This window comes from Melanotaenia boesemani, chromosome 9, assembly GCF_017639745.1.
Source record: "Melanotaenia boesemani isolate fMelBoe1 chromosome 9, fMelBoe1.pri, whole genome shotgun sequence".
NCBI lineage: Eukaryota > Metazoa > Chordata > Actinopteri > Atheriniformes > Melanotaeniidae > Melanotaenia > Melanotaenia boesemani.
In genome coordinates, this window is record NC_055690.1 from 30,874,258 (window position 1) to 30,901,864 (window position 27,607).

The following is a 27,607-nucleotide window of genomic DNA, read 5'->3' on the forward strand; positions in this document are numbered from 1 at the left end:
CCTGTTTGACTTGGTTCAGAATAATTCAGGAGCAAATTTGAGACAAAAACATCCCTTTCAACACTCAATTTCTCTTCAGTTTGTTTTTATTTAATTTAATTATTTATTTGCTGTTTGCTGGTTGAGTTAAATTAATTAAATGTACTGCCAACAGTTGCTAACAGGATATTTGCAGAGTAAACTCTGCAGCTTTGCTTCACCGTCTTAAACTTAACCTTTCTGAATGCATTCAAAGTCCAGACGTAGTTCTATTATTGTTTAATTGTCTTCATTCTTTTTGACTGTATTATCTAACAAATCTACCTTCTTAATAATAAAGATTAATCAAATATTGAAGCATATAAAGAAAATCATAATACAGTTACTTTATTTATTTGTTCAGAATGAACTTTCACCAGAAAGCTGAGCAGTCATGTGACGTCATGACGAAATTTAGAACAAGAATCAGATTATTATTATGTTGTGTTGAATCATATGTAGATGTTGTTATTTCCCTCCAGGAACTTTTAAAGCTGTGAAACAACATCATGAGTGACTGTGCATCAGAGCTGTTGTCACATAATGATTCCCACACTTTGTTTATTTTTTTTTTTTTTTTTTTTTTTACAAAAACTAGAAAACTTAGAATAAACATTTTCCATTCCTGGATCAGTGTTATAATAGTTTTGGATTTTTTATTAGTTTTAGTTTTTTATTTCATTTTGACTTTTTATTTTCAAATTTAGTTAGACTTTATTAGTTTTTAGAGCAAATTTTCTAGTTTTTATTATTTTTCATTTTTTAAAAATGCTTAGTTTTAGTTTAGTTTTTATTAGTTTTAATGTTAGTTTTTTGTTTGGTTTTTCTAAATTAGGGTATTTGTCAGGTGCAAAATTCCAAATAATCAGAATAAGCACTGTATAATAAAAACTTAACAACATACAATTTTTAAAAACTGTATCAGGAGGAAACATGAACAGCCATTGACAAATCAAACACAACAGCCCATAAGACAGTAGCCTTAAGTAAAACAATGTGTGCAATGCTGCTCCTGAGATAGTGTGCTAAGTAGAAAACAACATAACAACATGAATCTATGTTAAACGTACATAACCTACTGTCCAACACTGTAAACAAAAATGAATTTAAGCCTTTTTCCTTCAGTGCTGTCATCACTCATGGTATCATAGACTGAACAAGGTGTTGGAAACATTCCTCAGAGGTTTTGCTTCATGTTGACATGACAGCTGCAGGTACGTCGGCTGCATCCATGATGAGAATCTGCCGTTCCACCACATCCCAAAGCTGCTCTACTGGACTGAGATCTGGTGACTGTGGAGGCCGTTGGAGTCCAGTGAACTCATTGTCATGTTCTAGAAAGCAGGTGGAGATGGTCTGAGCTTTGTGACATGGTGCATGATCCTGCTGGAAGTAGCATCAGAAGATGCTACACTGTGGTCATAAAGGGCTTGAGCAAGTCGTCTTCACCATGTCTACATGAATATATGTACTAAGTTGCTACCATGTGATTGGCTGAATAAATATTTGTATTAAGCATTTGAACAAGTGGACCTGATAAAGTGAACAGTGTGTGTATACACACCAGATTAGCAGCCTTCTGTGTTCATGTCTTTTTATTTAATTTTACTCAAGCTATCAACCTTTTTTCCACTGGAAACAGGCATGATACTGAAATCAGTACACGCCTTGTTGGATAATAACAGTACATCCTTCCTGCTGCATCACCGCTAGCAGCGCAGCAAAGCTTTGTGTACATTTTTATTTGTGTTTTAATAGTCAACAGATTTCCAGTTTGTCAGGGTGAGACCCTGGAAGCAGGCAGCTTTTTCTTGGAATGTAGCTGCTAATGGCTGAAAGAAGAAAGTGTATGAATAACAAACAAGAAGTCGTATTGACCATGTTTACATGAGTAAATGTATTGAGATGCTGCAATGTGATTGGCTGATTTGATTAGAAATTTGTGGTAATTAGCAGTTGAACAGGTGGACCTGATAAACTGGAGGATAGACCTGATAAACTGGAGGATATGTATATATGCATTTTACAGTCTAAAAGTTTTAAGCTGTATATCAAAATCAGAAAACTTTATTAATCCCTGCAGGGACAAGAACTGAAAGACAAGAACAAATTTTAGAACATCCCCATTTGTCCAGTTATTTATTAAAAAATATGCAGTTTAATATCTCTTTGGACTCTGAAATGAAAGCATAGTAGAAATATTTAAATAAATAAAAGAATCAATTTAAAGACCAAATTGTATTCTAAACTTTTGACTCATCAAAGCAGCCAACTTTGGCAGATATAACAGCTGAACACACAAATTTTTCTACAGTAGAAATTAAATATTCTTCAGAAAGTTCTTCCCATATCTGTTTCATTAGTTCCCATAAATGTGCGGCACTTGTAGGTTGCTTTGCTTTCACTGTTCTGTCCAGTTCATCCCAAACCCACTTGATGTGGTTTAAGTCTGGAGACTGTGCTGGTCACTCCATGTTTTCAAACTTTATCTTGCTGTAGGATGAACCCCTGGTCAGTTAGGCGCATACCAGAGGGTATTGCATGGCGCTGCAGAATGCTGTGGGAGCCGTTTTGGCTCAGGATGCCTCTCACTCTGTACAAGTCACCAACCCTGGATCCAGCAAAACAGCCCCAGACCATCACACTTCCTCCTCCATGTCTGACAGTTGATGATACATACTGTGGAACCATCCTTTCGCCTACTCGACGTCGTGCTAAGATCCTACATGATGAACCGAAGATTTTAAATTTTGATTCATAAGTCCATAATACCTTCTTCCAGTGTCTGCTTACCTTTGTACCATTTCAGGCTATTCATTAGACTTGAACGACTTGAATTGCAATGAATAACTGGAAAAAATATGGTGTTCTAAGACGTTTGACTGGTAGTGTATATACACATACACACTTTGGTATATACAAAGCTAATTTTAGACATACAAGTAATAATAGCTGTGCTTCCTTTTCAGCCTTGAGAGGTTGGCTGTAGGATCTCTCTGTTAAAGACTGAATTTAATATTTGAACACATGCAGGTTAAGTTGTAATCTGCTGGCTGTGGACGTTATGTGTGGGTGAGCTCACAGGTTGTGTTGATGTGATCAGGTGTGGAAGTTTCCACAAGATCAAAGTTTTCTTCCATCACACATATATACATACATATGGAGGTGGATAATCGCTGCATATGTGTTAAGCTGTCTTTATTTTTTCAGATCAGCCGCCTTTGATGCTTCCTACTTTTCACCTGAACAGTTGATCAGAATTAAAGCTTCACACATGACATTATTGTTAGGACACCTTTAAAAAATAGATTCACCTTCTGAATGAGTCAATCCACAGATCAAATTTGTAGTTTATTTTGACTTGTTACTGTTTACATGTGATTCTTTTCACTTTTCCTTTCAAAATAAGTCCATGTTGTTTTTCAAAACAGCTGCAGTTCATATGTTACACAAATGAAGTTGAAGATTGCTTAACCACACACACCCTGACCAGAAAAAGTTTGTAAGGAGATGAAGACTGTGTGTTGATCTTTACACACATGACCTTTGAACACAATAAACTGGACCACAATACTTCCGCTCCTCTAGGAAGCTTGATTTTTATGTCTTAGCTGCTTTTTTTGTTTATCTGTCAGCCATAGTCAGTCAAACTTTTACTGGAAAGAAAGTGTGTGTGTGTGTGTGCAGGTTGGGTTGCTGGTGGAGACTGTTTGTGAAACTCATTGATCGTCTCTTGTATCTGTTCGATCATGATGGCTGTTAAGTTTCTGTGCTACACCAATAAGGAGCACTGCAGCACTACACTCACAAAGAAAGGGAAATAAATGATATGTGCAGCTGTTTTAAAGCTTTCATTTATAATAACCCCAATTCCAATAAAGTTGGAACACTGTGCAAAATGTGAACATACAAACAGAATACAATGATTTGCAAATTTCAAGGAGAATATTTAGAATTTGATGGCAACAAGAGGAAAAAGAGGCTGGAAAAGTAATTGGCACATATCAAAAATAACTGGAGGAGCATTTGAAAACTAATTAGGTTACTTGTCAACAGGTCAGTAACATGACTGGGTATAAAAGGAGCATTTCAGGGAGGCAGAGTCTCTTAGATGCACAGATGGACAGAGGATCAAATCAGATATCAGAAAAATGTTCCTCAATGTAAAATTGTGAAAACTTTGACGATCCCACCATCTACACTGTATTATATCATCAAAAGATTCAGAGAATCAGGAGGAATCTCTGTACGCAAAGCACTAAATCTCATTTAAAATGGTCTAAGGCAAAGTGGAAAACTGTTCTGTGATCAGATGGATGAGAATGTGAAATTGTTTCTGGAAAGCATGGGCGGCGAGTCCTGCAGACTAAAGATGAGAGGGAGCATCCAGCTTGTTTTCAGCAGACAGGTGAACAGCCTGTATCTCTGATGGGATGGGGCTGCATTAGTGCCTATGGCGTGGGCAGCTTCCACATCTGTGAAGCTCCATCAATGCTGAAAAGTACATGGAGGTTTTAGAGCAACATCTGCTCCCATCCAGACGTCTCTTCCAGAGAAGGCCTTGCAGATTTCAGCAAGACAATGCTGAACCATAGGGCTGGGCGATATGAACCAAATCTTATATCTCGATATTTTTGACCTGAATCACGAAATAAGATATATATCTCGATATATATATATATATTTTTTTTTTGTCAAGTAACCAAAGAGACAGCTCTATTTTACAGCCTTCAGTGCTAAATATACTGTTATTAAGGATCAGCAGCACATGTGCATTAAAACAGCTGACTATAATTAAAGTACCTTCATATTAAATTAAATGCTCCTGAAACAAAATAAATTAAAATTACTTTTCAATTTCCATAATAAAAATACAGCTGTGCAAAATGCAAAAGAAAAGATTCTTTTAACTCAAAACAAGCTATCTCGATATAAACGATATTCCCTCCTTTTATATTGCGTCTGATAAAGTCTCGATATATTTGAAAATCTCAATATTGCCCAGCCCTACTGAACCACATCCTGCATCCATCACAACAGCATGGCTTCACAGGAGTCCGGGTGCTGAACTGGCCTGTCTGCAGTCCAGACCTTTCACCTATACTAAACATTTGGTGCATCATGAAAGCAAAAATTCATCAACAAGGTATGGTGGCCAGGAAGTGCAAAACATTATTACATCCAGTGAAACACTTTTACAAGTTTACCATAACACAATTACAGAGATAGGTGTTTCACCAAAATCTGTGGCCCATTAGAATCTGTGACTGCAGGGAGCTCTCTGCACGTACGTTTTAAAGGACAAGCAAAGTGTTAAACACTTTTATTGAAGTCTGATTTCATTATAATGCAGGTTCAGTAAAGTAACGCGTTCTGATAGCTATCAGAGATGTGTTTTCAATGAGTTTTCAAGACTTTGCTCGTGTTCTAAGATGTGCTTGCAGAGAAATGTACATTATTGCCCCCTTGTGGTCACAAATTCTGATGGATCACAGACTTTGGTGTAACACCTATCTTTGTAATTGTGTTTCGGTAAACTTGTAAAAGTGTTTTTCTTCCCGGCCACCGTATCCAGGACTGTAGAGCAGCTAGAATCCTGCATCAGACCAAAATGGGACAACATTCCTCCTAAAGCTCAGCAACTGGTCTCTTCACTTCCCAGATGTTTACAGACAGTTGTTAAAAGAAGAGGAGATGCTACACAATGCTAAACATCACCGTGGAACTACTTTTTACAGACGTGCTGCTGCCATCAAATTCAAAATGAGCTCAAATTTTCCATGAAATGTCTTCACCATGTCTACATGACTGATATGTTGTTTATGTTCTACTGGGACTAAAATATGTGTTGATGAGAGATTATATTCTGTTCACATTTAACACAGCGTCCAAATGTTTTTGGAGTTGGGATTTTCTTTAATGCACACACACATCAGAAATGTGTGTACAGCAGCAGAGGCAACCCAACCTGTATTTAAAGCTTGTTAAATCAATCTCATCAAGAGAGACTGATTTAATAAGTTAGCTGTGTGTTCACTTATACCCATGTCACACACTTTCTTCAAGATTGATGGATGTCATTAACCTAAAATTAATTCCTTCACACACCCTGTCCTTTCAGAGGAAGTCATTAAGAGGAGTTGGTACAGAGACCGACGTAGAAGATGCTCAATGTAAAACAACCAAGTTACAGCCTGATTCTACATTTAGTTTCAAAGGCAGAAATTATCTCACATATTCAGAGAGAAGAAAAGAAGCTGACCAGGTGATACTGTTTGAAGTTTGATTGTTTTTCATTTAAATTTCTGATTGAGCTCAGAAATAATTTTTTTTATTGTTTTCTGTTATTTAAAAGTAATCCTTGTCATGAACGCAGAGGAAATGTGAAGAGATGCTCTGTAAGATTTACAGGGGAAGATCCATGAAGTCATGTTATCAGATTTAACATATTCTTTAAAAAATTAGTGACATTGTTAAACAAGTTGATCCTCGTTTCTACCTTCCCAAAAATGACTCACTTTTTTTTTTTTACCATTGATATGGACATTTCATCTCCCAGCTGAGACCCAGGGCCATTTAAAAGAGAAAAAAGATGAATGATTACGTCTTCTTGTGTAACAGAAGATGTCACCCTTTCAGATTCAGGGTATCCTTATAGCTTTCAGTGTGTGTGTTTGAGAGACTCACTTAAGACGAGCGTTTTCGACCTGGATCATGGATTGTCAGTAGTAAATTTTGAGGGGCATCTCTACAAATGTGAATGTGTTGTGATAGACGCAGCAGGACTCGACTGAACAGCCGTCTCTCTGAGGCCTGAAACCATGAAATCCTCTGCAGATGATTTCCTGCAGCATGCGCCCACAATCAGTTCAGCTCTCTGTAGTTCTGAGAGCACTCAGCAGGTCTGAACACATCCTGTGGAACATGGCGAATATCTAAGAAATAAAATTTCACTTATGTGATGCCTGCAACACAAACCCAAAGCATGATGGGTCCATCCCATGTTCTGCATCGTTTTTATTCTCTATAAAGTTTGTAAGAAAAGACGACTGCAGCTCTCAGACCCTGCTGATCTGCAGCTGCCCACCAACTCTGATCTGGGACCAGTGGAATCACATAATCCCACAGATCTGCAGCGACCGCAGCTTGAACTCCTTGGGCAGTTTCATCAGACAGGAAATAAAATGAATTATCAGTGATTCATGTCATGATACAAACTTTTCTTCATTCAAAGGAAACTTTCCCTCCTGATGCAGCAACACATGGAGAGTTTTCTGGCTAGGCTGGCTGGGGAGTGTGCTATCTGTTGTGAAGGAGAGAAAGAAGCCAAACTCTTAAGAAAATCACATGTGAGGCCATTAAAACACTGCAGTGACAATTTGGACTTGATGTTTACGTTATAGCCATATATAACAACTCAGACTAAATTGAGTGTATTTAATATATTTCCCACACATTAAAGCAATAATAAATAAATTATCTATTTTCAGTGTTCAATCTTTTAGTCAGACCTTCACCTTCTGTGACCTCTACAATTTGCTGTTGATGCCAGAATTCTTTTCTCATATTGGTCATTTTCTTTATTGGCATGACACACAAATTGTGGTAAGAAGTATAATGTAAGAAAGCGCTTTGTGTTTATTGCATTATTATTATTAGAATTTTTTTTTCCAATATCCATTAGCTATCTCAGAAAGCCTTGGCGTAACTGGCAGCTAAGTGGATTTACCAAGAGCCCAGCAATTTACTGTCCTGTAAAGTGCTGCAGCTCAGTAACTATCAGGCAGATGGGGGTCTGTCTGGGGGGCATCGTCCCTGATGCCAGATCAATTTATGAAGATCGTCAGGTTATGAAATCAGGATTATTTAGGGTTTTTTTCTGACTTAAAACACAGGAGCTGTTATTATTTTCTCCAGTGGGGGATTTGTTCATCACACGCATGCACAGAGCGCAGAACAGTGTTTGTGATGGAGTACCCCTCTGTTAACATCCCAATTTATGTCTACTGGTCTCAAAAACCAATGAAATGATCCACAACGAGTGAAAAAGTGCTGAAAAATCAAAGAAGCGATGAGGTCAGAAGGTGCAGCAAGTTCAAAATGACAGAGAGGAAAGTGCTGACTCATCCTCAGCTACCAGACCAACAAATAAACATGCCCTGACCCCAACTTTCTGATAGCAACCTTTACATATTCTTTAACCAAGTGTTCACATAGGCAGCCGGCTCTGTTGTGAGCATGCATTTAAATTCCAAACAAGCAAAAAAAAAAAAAACTTTTAAATGAACATAAAAAACAAAATCTTAAAGATTTTCACATGATTAATTTACACAATCAGTCAATACACAATTCTGTTATTCCAACATGATGTACTTGGGCCAAACCAGTTTTTACTATTTACTATTTACTATTTAATCTAATTAAATTGTTTTTATTGGTCCTATTTAAAATATTTTGGTCCAACTCAGTTCAGGAGGCTCTTTCTTCCAGTAATACACTTGGTCCCAACTTAATGCATTGAATAACACAGACCAAAAGCCCCCAAAACCAAGCATGTCATATATTTTCTTTGAAACTTTTTGTCATTTTCGTAGCTGTCAACCCTATAACATCCAGTCAAATTGGTTCCTACACTGCCCCTACTGGTTACTCCCATATTCCAGCTTACAAACACATATGGATTCATCTGTGTCAAGCTTTGTCAAACATCACTGCCCATGTGCTACATGAACATAATGAGAAGATGGACGGAGCTAAAAAATAAGGCAATCATGAAAGAATACCTGTTAGACTGCAAAAGATTTGATACAAGGACTTAGTATCACCTCTAGGGCTGCAACTAATGACTATTCTGATGGTCGATTAGTCACAGACTATTAAAACAACTAGTCGACCAAGTGGATTTTGTATCTCGTAATTATTAAATGGATCTTATGTCACTTTCAGCTTTGAAATCTTGCATAAGGTTGTTATGCAAGTCCAACGTTCCTCCTCTTTAAATGTTCGAACATTGCAGACGTACTTCCGTGGTACGCAAAGTCTCCTTTACAAATCTGACGTATTTAATTTATTTTGTAAGTTTAACGTGAAGTTATTTCAGACTTTTGACATCCTGTGCCACCGTTCTATTCCCTGGTCGGCTGCCATATTTTTACTCTGGCAGACTTTATTGCGCATGTGCAACTCTCAGCAGAGATAAGAAAAAAAGACGATGTCTCACTCTGTAGTGTTTTTTTTTCTTTGCGCATTTGCATTGTGCAACTCTCAGCAGGGACAGGGAAGAAGACGATGTCTCACTCTGTAGGTGTTTTTTTTGCCGAAAATAGTCGACGGGTAAATAAGTTGTGAATTATTTTCATTGTCGATTATTTTCGACATCGACTAATCATTGCAGCCCTAATCACCACTAATTTCCTGAATCGATTCAATTCGATTCACAACAACCTGGTTCGATTTGATATTGATTCATTTAGAGATATTCACACAACAACACCAATTTTTCTTGAATGTTAAAGACATTCTCAGATAAATTCTTTTATAACACACTGAGCCCATTTACATGACCATCACAATCAGATATCTGGCAGTAGTCAGATTACTGTAATAATCTGATATGACACATCTCATGCACTTCTTAAATACAATAGTCAAAAGGTCGTTGTCTACATTTTCCAGTCTGTTGTAGGATTTATTTTGGAGTACGTATTGTGCGTGGTGACATCACTTTCTGTTATTTTTAAAACAATGTTTTTGTTGAACATAACAGAGGCCACGGTCTTAGCGTTAGCTGCTAATGTAAACTGCTAAAGAGTATACAGGTGAATGTATCCCAATGGTGAATGGGAAAATAATAATCTTATTTTGGCATTATCTCGGAGTGAGAAGCTGATTTTGGATGGAAAAAATGCAAGAGTACGTCATCGGAGGAAGAGAGGAAAAGAAAGAGATAAAGTCACAGATCAAGAGTTAAGAGGAGTCCACAACTGACTTACTGGCTAGAGGGAGCTCAGAGAAAAGACAGGATGCAAGATGGATGCTGAGTTAGCCGTTGTTAGGGGGTTGCCTCAGTGGGAAAATCTGCCAAAGTGGAGCTTTATGTTTGTGGCTGTTATGTGACAAACAATGAAAAGGTTCAAGAGGTATGAATACTTTTTCAGGGGTCTGTAATAACAATAATGAGAAATTATGCCGATAAAGAGTAAATGGCACCAACGTGTCACCACAGAATTTTATTTCAGATGACAGCTCTGCATAAAGCCATAATGAAGTCCCAGTGAAGAAGGGGAGGGGGGCGGCATTTAGAACAATGGCTGCCTGTGTTTCCTCTCTCTTCTATTCTGCCTGCCCCGCACATGCTCAGTGGGGACGTGGAAAGCCGCTGCCGTGGCACTGCCCTGTACGGGCCCCGACCAGCAGACTCATCACTGATGTCTGACTGAGAAAACACAGCTGTGACAATAAGTGCTCTGATACAGAGATGCACAAAATCTCAGAAAAGGAGGGAAACTCAGAGGAAAAGACATGATAAAAGGCACAAAGCAGGAGGGATCTGGAAAACAATGTCCGATAAAGTACGATGCAACATGTGGTTGGAACCCTTCAGAGAGGGACGGATAATGGAAAAACATTTTGCAGTTGTGCAGCGTGAGAGAGAGGCTGAAATATGAGCGTCATAACATAAACAGGACTCCACAAAGTGTGGGAAAGGGTGAAAACATCATGTGGGAAAGTCACACAGCCAGGTGAGAGGCTGAATAATAAAAGAAAGGCTCATTGAGGGCTCAGAGGATCCACCAGCTGCAGAGCTACACACACACTTTCACACACAAGTTGAGATGGATAAGGAGGAGGAGGAGGAGGGACACTGTTCAGGGTAAGATAGGCCAGTTTTATGTCAATATGTCAATATCTGTAATGAAATAAAGGCCACCTCACACAACATCCAATCAGCCGGTGTGTTTGTGCAGCCGTCAGCATAAAGCTGCATCTCACACCACCTCCAGCTGAACCCCCCCCCAATAACTTTAATAACTGTTCCTTCACTCTGATTATTAAAGCTGAGCTCACATCTAAAAGTAAGAGAAAAGTTTAGGGATCAGCATGATGTTTAAATAAGTTCCACTGTGTTATCATCATCATCCTTTTCAAACATTCAACTGGTTACTATATTACTGCCAAAGCAGATTTAAAACTTATTTATAATACTTTTATTACAGATGTACAATTTAAACTCTCATAAGAGAAAAATATAAACAAGACTGTTTCTTTTGTTACTCATAGATGCAGTAAAACTCTCCCAATTCATTTAAAAATAAAGATGGTCCCATATCTTCAGGTCAAAAGAACACCTGCTTTTTAAATGTCCATCCATTTTCTACCCTGTATCCAAGGTAGGGCCAAACCTCCCTCTCCACGTTGTCTTGGGCAGGTTGGAGCCTATTCTAGCAGCTACTAGGCTACTGGGCAAGAAGCAGAGTATATCCTGGACAGGTTGGCAGTCTATCACAGGGCCAACACAGAGACAAAGACCACTCAGATAACTTGCATGTCTTTGGATATTCTTCTTGCTGCGAGGCAATGGTGCTGACCACAACACTGCCAGACAGCCCTCATCCTTTCAGACATTACACCAAATCTCATGACCATAGTTGAGGGTTGGAATATGGAAAGACCAGTTAAAAGAAAGCTTTGCCATTTGGTTCCTGAGATACTTAAACTCATCAGCTTAAGACAAAGACCCATTCCCAACTCAGAGGGACCTCTCCACCCATTTCTGGTTGAGAACCATGGGCTCAGACTTAAAGGGTTGATGTTCATTTAACCAACTTCACACTCAGCTGCAAACCACCCAGTATGGGCTGAAGATGTGGTTTGAGGAAGCCAGCAGAACCCCTGATCCCCTGATAATTGGAGCACACTCTTATTAAAACAAATGACAAAAAAAAGAAAGAAGGGACAGATATGGTTGAGGTGGAAGTCATAAGAAGATGGATGCGGAAGCAACCTGGAATTAATTGTTTGGACAGACAGAAGCTTCTTAATAGATTGTGGTCACATGGGAAGTGCTGTGAACAGGAAATGTTAATTAAATCTTAAATAAATTTGAGGGCTCCGTCTACCAACAGTCATACTGTCTGAGCACACACACACAATGACTTTCAGCCCTTTCTAAGGGATTACCTTCCTCAGCTTTATCACGCGATATGAGATTAGTTCAGTCAAGTTTATTCTCACTTAAAAACAAAGAAAGCATTTGGCAACAGAGAGCTGAAGGCAAACCAAGTGAACTGCAGAGTTGAAATGATCTGCGAGAATTCCCTTCCTTAGATTAGACTTTTTTTTTTATGAGCTGTGTCTTCTTTAAGCCTTTGATTGGTTGTCATATTCTGTGCTGGTGGTCTGTTTGTTTGTTTGGTTTTGTTTCTGATCTAGACCAGTTTGATCAGATGTGATCTTCCACTGGACTCTGCTCTAGAGTGTTCGCATAATCTGACAAAATATCCGTTTCTAACACTCACATGGAGGTAGGAGGCAAAATCGCCCAGTTTAAATCTGCAACAGACACCTTCTGATGCTGGTAATTAAATCTTCTCTGCCACTGTGGAAACTCATGGTCTTCTTTTACTGACGGGGGGACTTTTCACAGCATGTTTAGTCAGTGTTTCTTTAAAAATATAAAAATAAACAGTTCATTATATCTCCCTGTCAGACCTGCAGTCAGTCATAACTGTAGGACCTGGAGATCAGACCTGTAGTCATCTTAATAAGTTTGGAAGTATACTCTATTTTCTGTTTGTTGCAATTTTATTTCATTTGCTCGAAAGAGGGCAGCTTTAAAAAAAAAAGGAAGCTAGCCTTTTAAACGGCATGTGGTTTTAAACTTTTGAAGGAGGGACAAAGGTTGATGGAAGTGAAGTACTTGGAATGACCATGAGTGCAGTTTGCCAGCAGAGCAGAATGGGCCCAAGTAAATATGGGTTTTCCTAATGAGGCAACAGGAGAGTGCACCTGCTGCTTGCACGCACACACACACATACGCATATGCCCAGTTCACAGGTGAATTTCAATACTTTGGAGGGTCTGTGGATTTTCTTGTTGGTCTGGTTAAGACGTGGCACTAATGCCAATGTGCAGCTGCTGTTAGGATTGATTACTGAAGAAAGTGATGTAGGCAGGGATGGACAGAATGTGTGTGTGTGTTTGTTCTCAGCTTTCAACATGCAACTTAGAAACAGTAGCATGAAGCTGCAGCTCACTGGATAAAAAAGGGATGTGGGACGGAATCTAAAAGTGCATGTCACAGAAGTGATGCTTTACACACATAGTTGTAGGATCATCAAACAGGTGTGAAGCCTCCCACATTCATCAGTAATCATCCCTTCCAGCGCTCACAGCTGCACTCTTTTATTCTTCCTGCCTTTTCCCTCCATCTATCTTCCTTCGCAGCCCTCCTAAATGCACAATTAAAATCTAAATTCAGCTCACATTGCAGGATGGATTCAGTGTACAGTGCCAAACACCCCCCACACACACATTAACCTGTTTCCCCCTGCCGTTTTTTTTCCCTTTACCTTTCTTCTAGTGCGTCCATCACTGCCATGCTGCTTCTCTCAAACACCTCCTGCCGATTGGTCTTATGTCCATCCATCCTTCCTTCTTTTCTTCTGTCTGTGTATACAGCTCTGGGTCAGTGAGAGAGGCCCACAGAGTTGGCATGGCAGCCTGGCAGAAACACACAAGACTCCCCAGTTGCCCCCTGGGATGCCCCACAGGAGGACTAGGAAACCTTTATTTACTGTAGATTCTTTTCATTCTGCTCCTCCATCCTTTCTTTTCTCAGGCCTCTTGATGTTTTTGAACTGGCATAAGTACAATCCTGCTGTTTCTGGGACCCCTTTCTGTTTTTATCAGTTTTAAAAATTATGTTGAAGAAATATTATGTGTTGAGTAAAATTTGAAGTCTTTAAAGTATCTGAATATGGTCATCTGGTTACACCTGGTGTAAATTTACTAACCCCAACCTCATTCTGCTTGTAGAAGGTCATTCAGCAGCACTAGGTTGCAGTAATGGTTTTCTATATGAAGTTATCAGTGTGTCACATGGTTGTGGAGGAATTTTGGTCCACTCGTCTTTACATCGTTCGCTCACTTCATTGAGGTTTAAAGCACTGGTTTCTGCACAGATCTCTAGAATATTTAGTATCCAGAGGAGTTCATGGTACACTCAATGACTACAAGGTGTCCAGATCCTGTGGCTGCAGAACAAGTCCAGATCATCATCCTTCCACCACTGTGCTGCCAGTTGGTGTGAGGAGTTTCTTCTGATATGCTGTGTTTGATTTGCTCCAAACAGGCTGCTATGCATTATCTGTCTGGTCTGGTCAGAGGACATTGTTCCAGAGGTCCTGTGGTTTGATCAGATGTAGCTTTTCAAATCTAAGCCATGCTGCCATGTTCCTTTTAGATAGAAGAATCTTTCTCCTGCAACCCTCCCAAACAAGCCACACTTGTTCCGTCTTTTTCTAACTTGACTATCATGAACTTTAACATTTAACATGCTAACTGAGGCCTGGAGAGTTCTTGCTGGGACGTCCACTCCTGAGAAGATTGGCTGCTGCCCTGAATGTTTCCCACTTGTGAATAATCTTTCCTTCTTTAGAATAGTTTAGATAGTTTGTAAATGACCTTATAACTATTCAGCTGACTTTACCCAGCAGCCTCTGGCTGCTACTTCATGTTCATTTGAGGTTGAACCTGATGATTTCCATTGACATCCTTCTAAACACTAAAATGAGATGGTTCCTCCACCAAATTAACCTTGTTTAAGACTTTAAACTATTAAATTCCTTCATTTGCTCCACAAAGTCTCAGTTCTGGCTCTGTCGTACCTTCACAGACCGCCCACCCCCCTTTAGATTAATTGCACAATGATTCTTTCACATCTTCCTTCCTCTCCACACGAATGTGCTGACACTCTCAGCAGCGGTGAACGGCCTCCTCTACCTGTTATTGTACAGATGAATGTTTTTAAAAGGAAGGTTATCTCTGAAGAGAAAACAGCAGCTTATCTGTTTTTGATCAGTTTCAAAATGCAGCCCTCGCATGCACAGCGGTGGGCACACATGCACACTTTGTCAGGAAGCTGGAATGAGTTGAGTTCTGTTGGGCTTCAGTGGTCATTTAGGGTTAACTCGTTGGGCTGCAGCCAGTAGTGTGCTGGTGTGTGTCTTCACCTCTCTTGTTCATTCATCACATTTTTTGGCTCTTGCTCCCTCATCTGTGGTCCCATCTTTGAGACACAACTTCATTTAGCAGCTGAACATGCTGACTTTGGAAAACGCACTTTTAAAAAAAATGCTGTCATTTTTGTTTTTGATTGTTTACCGTGACTTTTCTGGATGGAAACCCCCATATCCTTCAGCTGATTCCTTACATTTCACTCACAAACATCAATTTCTGCTTCTCTAATTTTTTTTTTTCTTTTTTTTTTTTGGGACATTTTCCATTTTCAGTCATATTTGTTTGAGTTTTCTCTCCTGATGCATCAACGTCTTTGACACCTGTACATTTCCCCTATACAACCTTCCCATTTTGTTTGCACTTGCTTCAATGTTAGACACAGCTGACTGGGAACAACTTGCCCCACACTCTTGAGCTGGAAGGAGTTTTGTAACCCTTTCTATTGTTTCCATCATGTTTCCTGACAATCAGCAGCTGCAACATCTCATTAAACTCTGCAGACCTTTATGTCTGGTTCTTTCCATCAACTAATACTCTTAATATACAGTATGTTAGTCATTTTTGTGTTTTAGCCTTAGTGTTTTAGTAAAAATACATTTGTTGTTTGTTCTGTTTAGTATTACTTTCCATGCATGTGAATCACCTGGTCTGAGGGCATATTCTCACCTGGATAGTCTGAGCCACTCGGGTTAATTAGACGGGGAATTCCCCAAAATTTTGCACTTTCCTTTGGTTTGCTTTCATATGGCTCTTCACTTAAGTAGACAAAACCACCTGGACAATATCACAAAGTTACAACAACTTCTCACTCGGGGGGATATTCCCTAAAACTAGCACTGATCAAGAAAAAAGCACGAGGAAGAAGAACATCTGGCTTGTTTATTGGCCAGGACCAAAATCCTTCGCTATCGGCCACCTCGTTCACTGCAAATAAGCAATGCATCGCTTCCACTCTTTTGGTTTACTGGAGGGTCTGTTTGCTTTCACACCAGCGTTCACTTGCAAATGAGTCCAGACCCCTGATTTCTAAAGCAGACCAGAGTTTGCTTCTTTAGTCCACAGAGTGTGAATGTCACGACACAGTGCCTGTGTGAATGCGTCTTATGGGCCGTCCCCACAACGCCGAAAAACTGTAAAAACAGTAAAACTGCAAAAGTATTTTAGCAATCCACCCCTTCATTCCCACGATACCATAACTGATTTAATGAGCCATTCGCAGTTTCACTGTACTGGCCATGTGTACTTAGCCTCCATGAAACGGATCATGTCTGAAACCAGGTATCAAGGTGGATATGTTTGAGACCCATACCGTCTGTGGTGCTGTGAGGACAGCGTAACCACAACACTAGAGGATATGACGTCAGTGTGATAAACGTGCATCAAACACAACAACAATAATGGCGTCCGTGATGAACTGTGTTGTGGTGCTGCTCCAGACAGTCCTGGCTTGTGTACAGCTTTAGCACCAAAATGCACTGCTTTTATAACACAGTATTGTGCTACTGTACCATCAACAGCGGGAGCAAGAAGATATGTCATTTTCTGCACATGCGCTACGTCTTGTTCTAGCTCTGGAGTGTTAAACTTTAATCATCGTAGCACCGCCCACAGCCTTGTAGTATGTACTACAGTGGTTTTGTGCAAATGTTGAAGCTTTTCTCCTAGTTTTCGCCACCATTTTCACACCTGAACCGGCTTCGGTGCTGTGTGGACATAGCCTTAGTTTACTATCACACACTTGCCTTATGTTAGTTACTAGTTCCCACAGTATTTATTATTCCTCCTGATTTCCTTGCATCATTCCCAGATCTTCATCAGCATTCCTGGTTTGTTGCTCTGTTTTTTGGGATTTCTGGTCAGGACTCTACCAAGCTTCAGGTTTGCTTTGGATCTTGTAGTTTGGGATTTCCTGCTTTTGCAGCCTCTTTTTTTCCCTCTTCCTCCTCCTGAGTGGTATCTGCTTTGGGGTTCTTTATCTACCTCTTCTAAACGTGACAGTAGATGGGTACTGTTTGTCACCCGTGGCCTCTCTGTCGTCCCTGTGGCCAGGACAACCCGTTCATCTGGGATCAATTAACCAAGGCAGCCAGGCAGGCTCAGCCAAGCACCCTTTTCTGACTATGCTCAACATAATGATAGGCTTTCAAGCAATAATGTCTTTGTTCTGGATGGGTCTGTTTGTTTGTTTCCTCTGGTCAGATGCAAGTTTCACTGGGGGTGCATCTGAGAAAGCCTATTTCTGCCCTCTTGTTTTCGGGTCCTCTGAGTTTCCGTTGTGTTTGAAGTCTCCTTATTTAATTGAAATGTAGGGTTGACGATCGTGGATGTGGCTGAGAATGCCATGCAGAATGGCAACTTGGGTTGAACAGCGGTTGGCATTCGCGGCCAGAAACCCTCAAATCACTTCCCAAACGTTTCTCTTCTTGATTTGTCCCTCTGTTTTCTGCATTTTGTGTTCATTCCTTTTCTGCTCCCATGTTGAAGTTTTCCATTGACCCAGCAAGGTATTTTGATGGTAGTAAAGACAGGATTCAGATCTGAAGCAGCTTGAAATTCAAAAACAAAACTCAATCAAGAGATCTTTCGACTGTTTCATTAAAATAAAGTCCACATTTTCTTTCTTTCTTCAGCTTGAAGGTGCTCAAATGACTGAATGGTTAAATGCAACTTAGGTAAAAATGCACCAGTTTATGTTGGTCACTCTATTTCATAAGAAAATCCATATAGATTTTGTTTATAGAAGAAGATAATCTTGAGAAAATCTGTTCAAACTTTGTTTATTGCCATGCTTTTTAGTCAAACCTTCAGTCAAATGTTTGAACACACTTTCTCTTTCAAAATGCTGTAACTTGAAACTTCTGTTGTTGGACAAAACACAAATACTGTCAGATTGTTTTAAGCATGTTCTGCTTTTTAAGGATACCATCACAGACAATGCTGTTCTGACTTTGAGAAATATGGCTGACCAGAGATCAGATCATTCCAAATCCCAAGTCCGTGTGGGCAGCTGATATCAGCCATAACACCAGCGACCAGACTGCAGGAATTTCATTGACCTTTGTGACACATGGCGAGGCTTACGAATGCCAGACATGCTTTATATGGACAAGACTTACACAAGTTGTGATTGCAGTGCTGGGACATAGCAGAAGGCAACCTTATCACTGCATATGTGTGTTTATGACTCGAAACCCGTCAGTTCAATTGTTTTTATTTCCATAAACCTCTTTGATCCCATTCGGACCGACTCATCTGCTGATATGCTGCTGTCAGTCGGCCAGCTTTGATCGTTGACCCCAGAGAAACACAACTGAACTGTTGCAACTTTATTGTTCATAAGAATATATGTGTGTGTGTGGTGGTTGCTAAAAATAGTCAGCAAGCCTTTGTATCTCTGTACATGGATTACAAAGTGCCAGTTTAAGTCTGTGTGTGTGTGTGTGTGCACGCCCATATCTGTTATCCATACCGTTTCTTCTTTCAGCCATTAGCAGCTACGTTCCAGGAAAAATCTGCCTGCTTCCAGGGTCGTATCCTGACAAACTGGAAATCTGTTGACCATTAAAACACAAATAAAAATGTACACAAAGCTTTGCTGCACTGCTAGCAGTGATGCTGCAGAAAGGCGGTACTGTTATTCTGCAACAGGGCGTGTACTGTTTTCAGTATCATGCCTCTTTCCAGAGGAATAAAGGCTGATAGCTTGAGTAAAATTAAATGAAAAGACATTAAAAGAGAAGTCTGACAAAGTCCTTTGCAAGGTATATGTAGTCATTGAGTCTGACCAGTTACTAGAAGGTGGACCAAATGCATTTAGTGATGATAATTAGGGTTTTTTTCCAAGTTAAAATTATTCCTGTTTTCCTCAGTTGAACTGATTCCAACAAGAGCTGTAAAGAAATCACCACAATAAGTCTGTCACACTAAATCCAGGAATGGTTTAGAAGCAAAAAGCGCTTATTTGAAGTTTTCCAGTTTTGTTTTTCCAGTTATTGTAAATAACCTCGAACTAGCGAGGTCATAAAGAGGCTGTTAAGTGTTTATATTAAGCAAAGGACATTTAATATCGGTCATGAACAATTTGTGGCGGTATTATCTCCAGAACCAGTCCCCTCTTCTTCGACTAAGCTTTCATTTGGTCTTCTTTTTTTTTTTTTTTTATCCCTTTATTTCAGCTTTTTTCCAACCTTTTTTGACTTGTGTACCCCCTGAGCCATTTTGTCATACCACAAGTACCCCCTTATTCAAATGATTCGCCAAACGTAGAACATACATCTGATTAATTAAATAAAAATCAGTTTATTAAATCTCCCTAACTTGAACATTTAATTCTCAGGCATTTTGTTCTTTTTAATTCAAATTAAACATTAACATCAATATGTTGCCATGAAAGTGAATAAGCAATCTAAATAAATAAATTCTACATAAAAAAAAAAAAAAAAACTCCCTTTGTAATAACAAAAAATTCAGCTCTTTTGAAAAAGGCCTTTTTAAACAGACATTTAAAATCAGCAACAAAATACTGGAAACAATATTATAAAGAATGTAAGTTTTACTTTGTTTTCATCATTCATCTGATTTTTAAGGACACCTGAGCTTGCTTGTCTTTAATGAGCGGTGATAGATCTGGGGGCAGTGTGGAAACAGCTGTTCTCCACATCCAGTCTGTTCCTCTGCTTGGTTTTGATGTGTGTCAAATCTGAGAAGGTCACCTCACACATATAGGCAGAACCAAAAGGTAAAAGTTCAAACAGTGCATGTTTTACCAGTTCAGGATATTCCTTCTCCACATCACACCAAAACACACCAGTCTTTTCAGCAAATGCTATTTTCAGCCCACAGTCAGACGATAAATCCATCAGATGCTCCTGCAGCCTTGCAGAAAGGTTGCTGCTCCCTCACCCAGTCCAGTCGGTCTGACTCTAATTCAGTGTCCTAAAAATACTGGCTAAAATCAGTGGTGAGTCTGGACAGATGTGCTTTCACCAGCTTGACCACTGGACCCCAGACAATATCAGTGGTGGTAGGATGAGCATCAAGTAGTGGGAAACAGTTCACATCTCCCTCATCACATTTCCTCTCCCGTAGTTTGAGCTTCTTAGCGAATCCTTTCACTTTCTTACATTTTCAGGACGTGTGACTCTTCCCTTCCCCTGAAGTGATTAGTTGAGCTTGTTAGATCTGGTAAATACATCAGCTAGATATGCCAGGCGTGCCACCCACTTGACATCCTCAAACACCACAGAACGAGGATGCAGATGCTCCTTCAAGAACATCAAAACTTCACTGCAAAGTTCATAAAGTTGCAGTAGTATTACCTATGTGACTGCTCTAGTCTTTCCCACATGTTGTTGTTTATGCTGTTTTATTCTTTTGATTAATAAAAACTTGGTTTATTATTAATTTTGGGTATTCATTAAGCATAACACGTCCCAGCCCCCCTTTTTTTCTTTTTTTACTGGGGCACAGCAAAAGCTGTGGAATGATATGTACCCATCATCTGGTAAATAAAATATAAAGTGTTTACACGTACACCCTGTACTGTGCTCACGTACCACGTACCGGTTAGGAATCATTGCTTTAGCCCATCAGCAGTCTTCCTGCTGCTGGCATTAGCCTGGACACCTCATTTGACCCTCTGAGTTAGTTTACAGACCTCGTCATGTTGTGATGGGCGGCCAACAGGAAATCATTAGTGCTCCTGTTCCTGTCCACCACCCCAGACCATTATGGGAGCTGGTGTCTGAGCGGTTAACAAAACTTGGTGCTTCCTGTCTCCTGTTCTGCTGACTTGACATCTCCTGTATGTGTGTGTTTGTGTAAGCACGTATGTTTGTTTGTGTGTGTGTGTGTAAAAGAGAGAGAGAGAGAGAGAGTCGGTAAATGTTTAGGTTTGTCCAGTTTCAGGCTGTAAACTGAGTGAGTAATAAATTCATAAAGCCATGGAGACTGTTTCTGGTTCTGTGTCTGATGTTCACATCTGTCCACATCTGTTTGAGTATCCTGTCTGGTGTTTCTCCTAGGTTTCTGGCATTGCCATGCACGATTTAGAGACGAGATGATAAAATTAAAACATGTACTTCTTGGTAGGGCGGGGGACTCCGGGGCCCCCTTGTTGTAGTCACCTCATGTGTCACTCTGTCTTGGATGAGCCATTTCTTTGAAGGCTAAACATATTATTTTGTCTGCTTTCAGATGTATGGGCGCTACACCCAGGATCTTGGGGTGTACGCCAAAGAGGAGGCGGCTCGGTTGAGGGAGAGCGGACAGAGGCGAGCGGTCAGCGAGCGGAGTTGGACCTTTGACAGGCTGGAGTATGAAAAGGGACGCTGTGCCAAGTGTCGCAGTAAGTGTTAAACCACAGCAACTGATGGGAGCGTGTTAAAACAATCGGTCTTTATCTCACAGACACCTGAGGATTAATGATTAAGTAAAAAATGAGGTAATTATTATTCTGACACAGCTGAAATTACCTTTGAATCTAGGAAAATCCATTTCTTCACATGTTCTGTCCAAGTTGCTGACACATCTGTTATGTCTGAATATTCAGTGACGAGGTCAGTCTTGTAAGTTAGTGGCCTTCAACACGAAGCCTTTCGACTCCTCAGAGCGGCTTTCAGTGACAGTCTGACAATATCAGAGGGAATAAATTATTTTCTGAACTTTTTTCTCAACAGAAAGGGACCAAAATAGGCCTTCTGTACAGTTCAGAGCGGTCAGTATTTTACCTCTCAGCTGTAGCTCTCCATTAAAAGAAAGAAACTGTGAAGCAGCTGGAGCTGTCCTCTACATCTCTGCTTGAACATGACCTCAGTGTTACATATGCAATACAGAAAGTTCTGTAGATGTGAAATGGACTCGCTGCCGTTGTGCTTTTCACTCAGACAGCAGAACAATCTGACGGAAATGTCACACAGCATCCTCAACCTCAATCCTTCACAGTGAGTCCGAATGTTCGCAGCGTTTCAGTGCACGAGTGGAGCCATGTGGACACTTTTCTCTCTGCTCTGTTGTTGGTGATAATAATGACTTTGTGTGTGTGAGAAAGAGACAGATAAGGAGATTAGATAAGATTGTGTACAGGTCACATAACAGGATAAAATAACTAAACACAAGTGGGGAAAGTCTTTGAGGTCCACGTGGAAGATTAGAAAAGGCAATTACATTTACATCACATATAATCTCTTGGTACACACTCCAACTCACACGCAAACTGTTTGTATTAGGTGGAAATTATTCTCCAATCAGGCTTTTCATTTAAAGTCACTCTGCAGGCTGTGTGAAGATCTGAGCCCCAGACTGGTCTGCAGTCAGATTGATGATGGATTTCCATCAGGTCAGGAATTTGCCTGAGGTTGAATTAACATCCTGACTCTGGTAAAAACTCAGATAAAGTTTTATATTTATCCACATTGTAAGCGAAGTTGTTTTACAGTTGGTTCAAATATAAGGAAGAGCACTTGATTTGAGACGATTCAGACTATAATGAAGTGAAATAATCTGCCAGTGCAGTGAAATAATAACACTTGGTAAGATTTCCTGAAAGAAGAAAAATATCTAGACTTTACACAAGAGAGAAATGTCTTTAAACAAGTGGTGAAACACTCATTTCAAGTTCTTTACGAAGTAAAACCAAATAAATGATTAAAAAACTCCAAGCCCGCATGTTAATGCTTCTTTTAGTGTTTTCTTTCTCATTTTGAGAAAAGATATTAAAACAAGAGCAACTGAACAAGAAGATACTTGTTGTTCAGGTTGTTCTCTTATAACCAGACAAAGAATTGGCACTAAATGAAATCAGTCTAATCACGAACAGAATTATCAAACTCACATGCATCTCTGGGTCATACCAGTCAAATATCAGCATAATAGCCTACAAAAAACAAGAACTTCTTATCTAAGCACATTGTGGTGTTCCACAGTAGGGCTGCAACTAGTGACTATTCTGATGGTCAATCAGTCACCGACTATTAAAACGACTAGTCGACCAATCGGATTATGTATCTCATGATTATTATAAATGGCTCTTATTTCACTTTCAGCTTTAAAATCTTGCATTAGGATGTTATAAGTTTGACGTTCCTCCTCTTTAAATGTTCGAGCATTGCAGACGTACTTCAGTGGTACGCAAGGTCTGCTTTACAAATCTCACATGTATTTAATTTATTTTGTAAGTTTAACATTTTGACATCCTCTGCCGCCATTCTATTCCCTGGTCGGCCGCCATATTTTTACTCTGACGGACTTTATTGCGCATGTGCAACGCTCAGCAGTGATAAGAATAGAAGATGATGTCTCACACTCTTCTGTTTTTTTTTTTTGTGCATGTGCACTGTGCAACTCTCAGCAGAGATAGGGAAAGAAGACGATGTCTCACTCTGTATTTTTTTTTTTTTTGTTTGTTTTTTTTTTTGCCAACATTAGTCGACGGGTAAATTGGTTGTTGACTATTTTTATTGTCAACTATTGTCGACAACGTCGACTAATCGTTGCAGCCCTATTCCACAAAGATGTTTAAATTTAATGAATTATCCTTTTAGAAAATATATAATGTAAACCAGGGGTGCCCAAGTTCGGTCCTCGAGATCTACCATCCTGCAACTTTTAGATGCAACCCTTCTCCAACACGCTTGAGTCAGATGTCATCTGCATGTCATTTAGCGCTGCAGAGGCCTGGTAACGAGCCAGTCATTTGATTCAGGTGTGTTAGAGAAGGGTTGCATGTAAAAGTTGCAGGATGGTAGATCTCGAGGACCGGACTTGGGCACCCCTGATGTAAACAATATAAATAAGCTGAAATTTTCTAGAGAAATATAAGTGCAATTTCAACAAAATTTTGATTAAGATGATGGATTAGATTTCTATAGTTCTTTACCAGGCACCTTCACACTCTGGTAGTGAGATACACATGTAACCACAGCTGCTCTGGGTCAGACTGAGGAAAACGTGGCAGCCAATCCGCATCAGCGGTCTCTCAGACCACCATTAGCATTCATGCAAGTGGCTGAAGTGCCTTGCATAACAACAGATTGACTAGAATGAAGCTTGGCCAGAAGTGGACAACCTGCTCTACTGCCTGAGCCACACAGCACAGAACAGTTGCAACAATCTTCAAGCATTGCATATATTAATGTCTTGAAACAAGTTTCCACGGCTAAAATTGGTTTAAAAGATACAAGGTGGTCTCAAACAGTGTCTCAGTGCGAGTCAATGTAATATCTGTAAAACAACCATTTTTAGGATTTAGATACTAAGTAAGAAATAGAAGACATAAAACTCTCAGAACATGATTAATAATCTTACACATTCTACTCCTGCCTAGTATGTCACTCTCAAAACAAGATCATAAAGACGTTTTGACTGAATACAAGATTGTAAGACTTGTGGGCAGCCACCTCATGGCCTTTCAAGCTCTGTACGAGTTAACACATCAAACCTGATGCTGGGAAATGTGTTGCTATGTATGAAGGTGTCTCAGGTCATAATGGAAAAACAAAATTGAAAGGCTTGATATAATTATGCAGCTTCCTGTAGGAATCTTTCATTTCCCATGAACTAATGTGCTGCAGTGTCTATATTTCTGCCAAAGTCCTGGAAGATTGATCATGAGCACGTCCACAGCGGTTATTAACTTCTTCATTTTCTGTTCCTTCTTTTTCTTCTCCTTTTTACCTTAACTACCGTGTTTACTGTAATCTGTAAGCTTTGTTTTACTTTTTTCTTACAATAATTACACTAAACACCTGATTGCATGACATAATTTCCTCCTTTCCTCTGCTGATAAGAAGGTCACAATTCACCACTTCAGATAAAGCAGATAAATACACGGAGTTGCAGAATGATGCTAGGAGTATCGAAATGTTTCAAAAGTTGAAAAAACATCCCATGAACCAGATTTGCCACTGCTGAAGTGCTGTTGAGCATGCACATCCAGTCAACCTGGCATATCGGCTGGTTGTGTGGAAACGGAGAGCCCTCTGCTGTTTTTCAGAAATATTGCAACCAGCAACAAAATCATTTTGTTCTGTCCTGATACACACGTTCATGCACTTATCCCCGTGTTCTCGTCTCCCTGATGAGTTTTATAGATGTTTTGCTGACAGCTGATGAGTCAGCTCTCTATCTGACTAGGTTATTAGAAAATACCTGCGACTGAATTGATCAGTGCCCCAGCAGGAAGCTTGGAGTGTGAGAGATGCTGTGCAGATTAAACCACACACTTTTATCTCTGCAGGAGACAAAGGGAAGTGTAAACTCACACAGACTGAGGTGAAGGCATGAGAACTTGCTGAACATGAATATAAAGCTGACATATACAGATGTTTGTCTGCAGAGCCTGAGGATGTGCATCCATACATTATCCCCCATTTTGGATGTTTTATGTACATTTTATGTGCAAACATATGCACACCAACATTACTTATCTTCTTGCTCATTTGCTGCTACAGTAATGCTGCTAAATGGTGCAGTGAGCAGCAGTCTCCAGCCTATTATCTGCATTCTCTGGCCCAGCTCTGTGTTGGCTGTGTGTGTGTGTGTGTGTGTGTGTGTGTGTGTGTGTGTGTGTGATACGTTGGTACAAGTCCCCTGACAGCCAGGCAGTCCCAGCAGCTTCAGACTTAGTCCGTGGTGAACTGTAATGACAGCGGACCAGCAACAGGTGTGATCTCTGTAATTACAGCCAGCGGTGCAGCAGTTGTGAGCTGGAACGTTGGGCTGGCAGCTCAGTGGATGTGAACACTGTCAGCAGATGATCTGTGACAGACCAGGGCTTTTTTTCCTGCCCAGCATCATTACAGCAGAATGATGGTCTGGCTGCCAGACCGAGGCCTTTTCAGGTGGGACAGAAGAATCTGCTCCAGTACTGTCTTGTCACACATAATGTTAGTGAAACAGTTGTGAGGAAAATATGGTTTTTATTATGCATTTTTACTTTATTGTATATTAAATTATCCCCCCTGAAAGGTGACTATATATTAAGGCAAAAGCTTTAATCTGCAGAAAACGTAACATTTTGCAAAAATATGTTTTAATAGTGAAATAAAACTTATAATAGATTTATAACCAGCGGTCTGTGCATCACAGCAGGATCACAGTCTTCTCTTATCTCACTCTCTGGACAAGGAGAGGTTTCCACCATCAGTTGCCATAGTAATAAGAAGTGAACCAGCTTCATGTTACCAAACATCCAGAGCAGAATCTGAAGAAACCTCTATTTGAAGACAGGTGAAGGTTTCACCTCCTTACCATTCACTGACTAATCATTGGTTGTTTGAAGCTAACTCCATCCTTATTAACATAAATTTGCACATATTCAGAGTCAGAAAACCAAGTCTGACTGAGAACAGGATCATTTTAATATATCCTGGATAAGTTGAATGCCAGTTTTGCAGATACTAGTTTACAGTTAGTCATCTTGACTAAAGCCCCGTTTGCAGGAGGCAGCATGAGATATGTGCAGTACAGAAGATGTTTGCACACAACAGGAAACAGCAATCCTAACATGTAGGATACCAAAACTGCATGGAGAAACTCAGCTGAAAGACTCTACCAAGCATTGGCATCCAAACCAAACAAAAGTAAAATCCCAAGCAGTTATATGGGAATGAAAGAAAGTCATGAGAACAGTTCTGTCCACTTTAGAGCTTCTGTTGTATGAAAGCAGACGCTGCTGGTTAGACAAATGTCCGTCTCACTGTGGGACAAAATCTCTGGGAGCTAGCAGGCTAGCCAAGAAAAAAAAAAATCATAAATCGTGTCTTATTTTTGCTGTTTTGTGGTGAAACGTTTTATTCCAGCTTTAAAAAAAAAAACTCTAATCTTTTCTCCTACGACTCTGTTTTTGTTTAAAATGAATCGTGACGGTCCTGCTGGTTTCCATGGAGATGAAGGAGGTTAAATAGTAAAGTATTCACTCCTCCTATCATATTCTGTCTTGGCTTCAATTCTTTTTGGATCCTCATGGTGTTTCTAAGGTGAATGTGGGGTCTATCCCTGGATTCTCCTGACTCTGACCATTGATAGAAGTGTCAATCATCAGCATCGGCAGATGGCTTCCTGACATATTTACCTGCGTAACACCTCTATTTAAACACCTGGAAAAGTGCTCAGGTTTAGTTTTTACTTTCTACTGGGGCACAGTTCCTCATCAGATATTACTTTACTCACTCCTAGATGAACTTTCCTCTGGTTTTCACTGAAAGTAATGTGGCTTTCTTTAAGGAGATAACATTTACATTTTCTACTGTGTTCCAGGTGAATTTACTCTGACACAGTAACACATATTTTGATTCTGACTCTGCTGCTGTAGTAATTCTCACGTGTCTCAGCTTTCTGTAGAGATCAAGGT

The 27,607-nt window shown here is 39.9% G+C and overlaps 1 protein-coding gene across 3 annotated transcripts in view; it reads left to right on the plus strand.

Annotated features, from left to right (window-relative positions):
- Positions 1-27,607, plus strand: part of LOC121645897 (chloride channel protein 2-like) — a 158,499-nt gene that overhangs the window by 24,855 nt on the left and 106,037 nt on the right. For all 3 annotated transcript variants that reach the window (XM_041994666.1, XM_041994667.1, XM_041994668.1), the window contains exon 2: positions 21,454-21,604. In XM_041994666.1, coding sequence (XP_041850600.1) covers positions 21,454-21,604 — 151 coding nt within the window. The remainder of the gene's footprint in view (positions 1-21,453; positions 21,605-27,607) is intronic.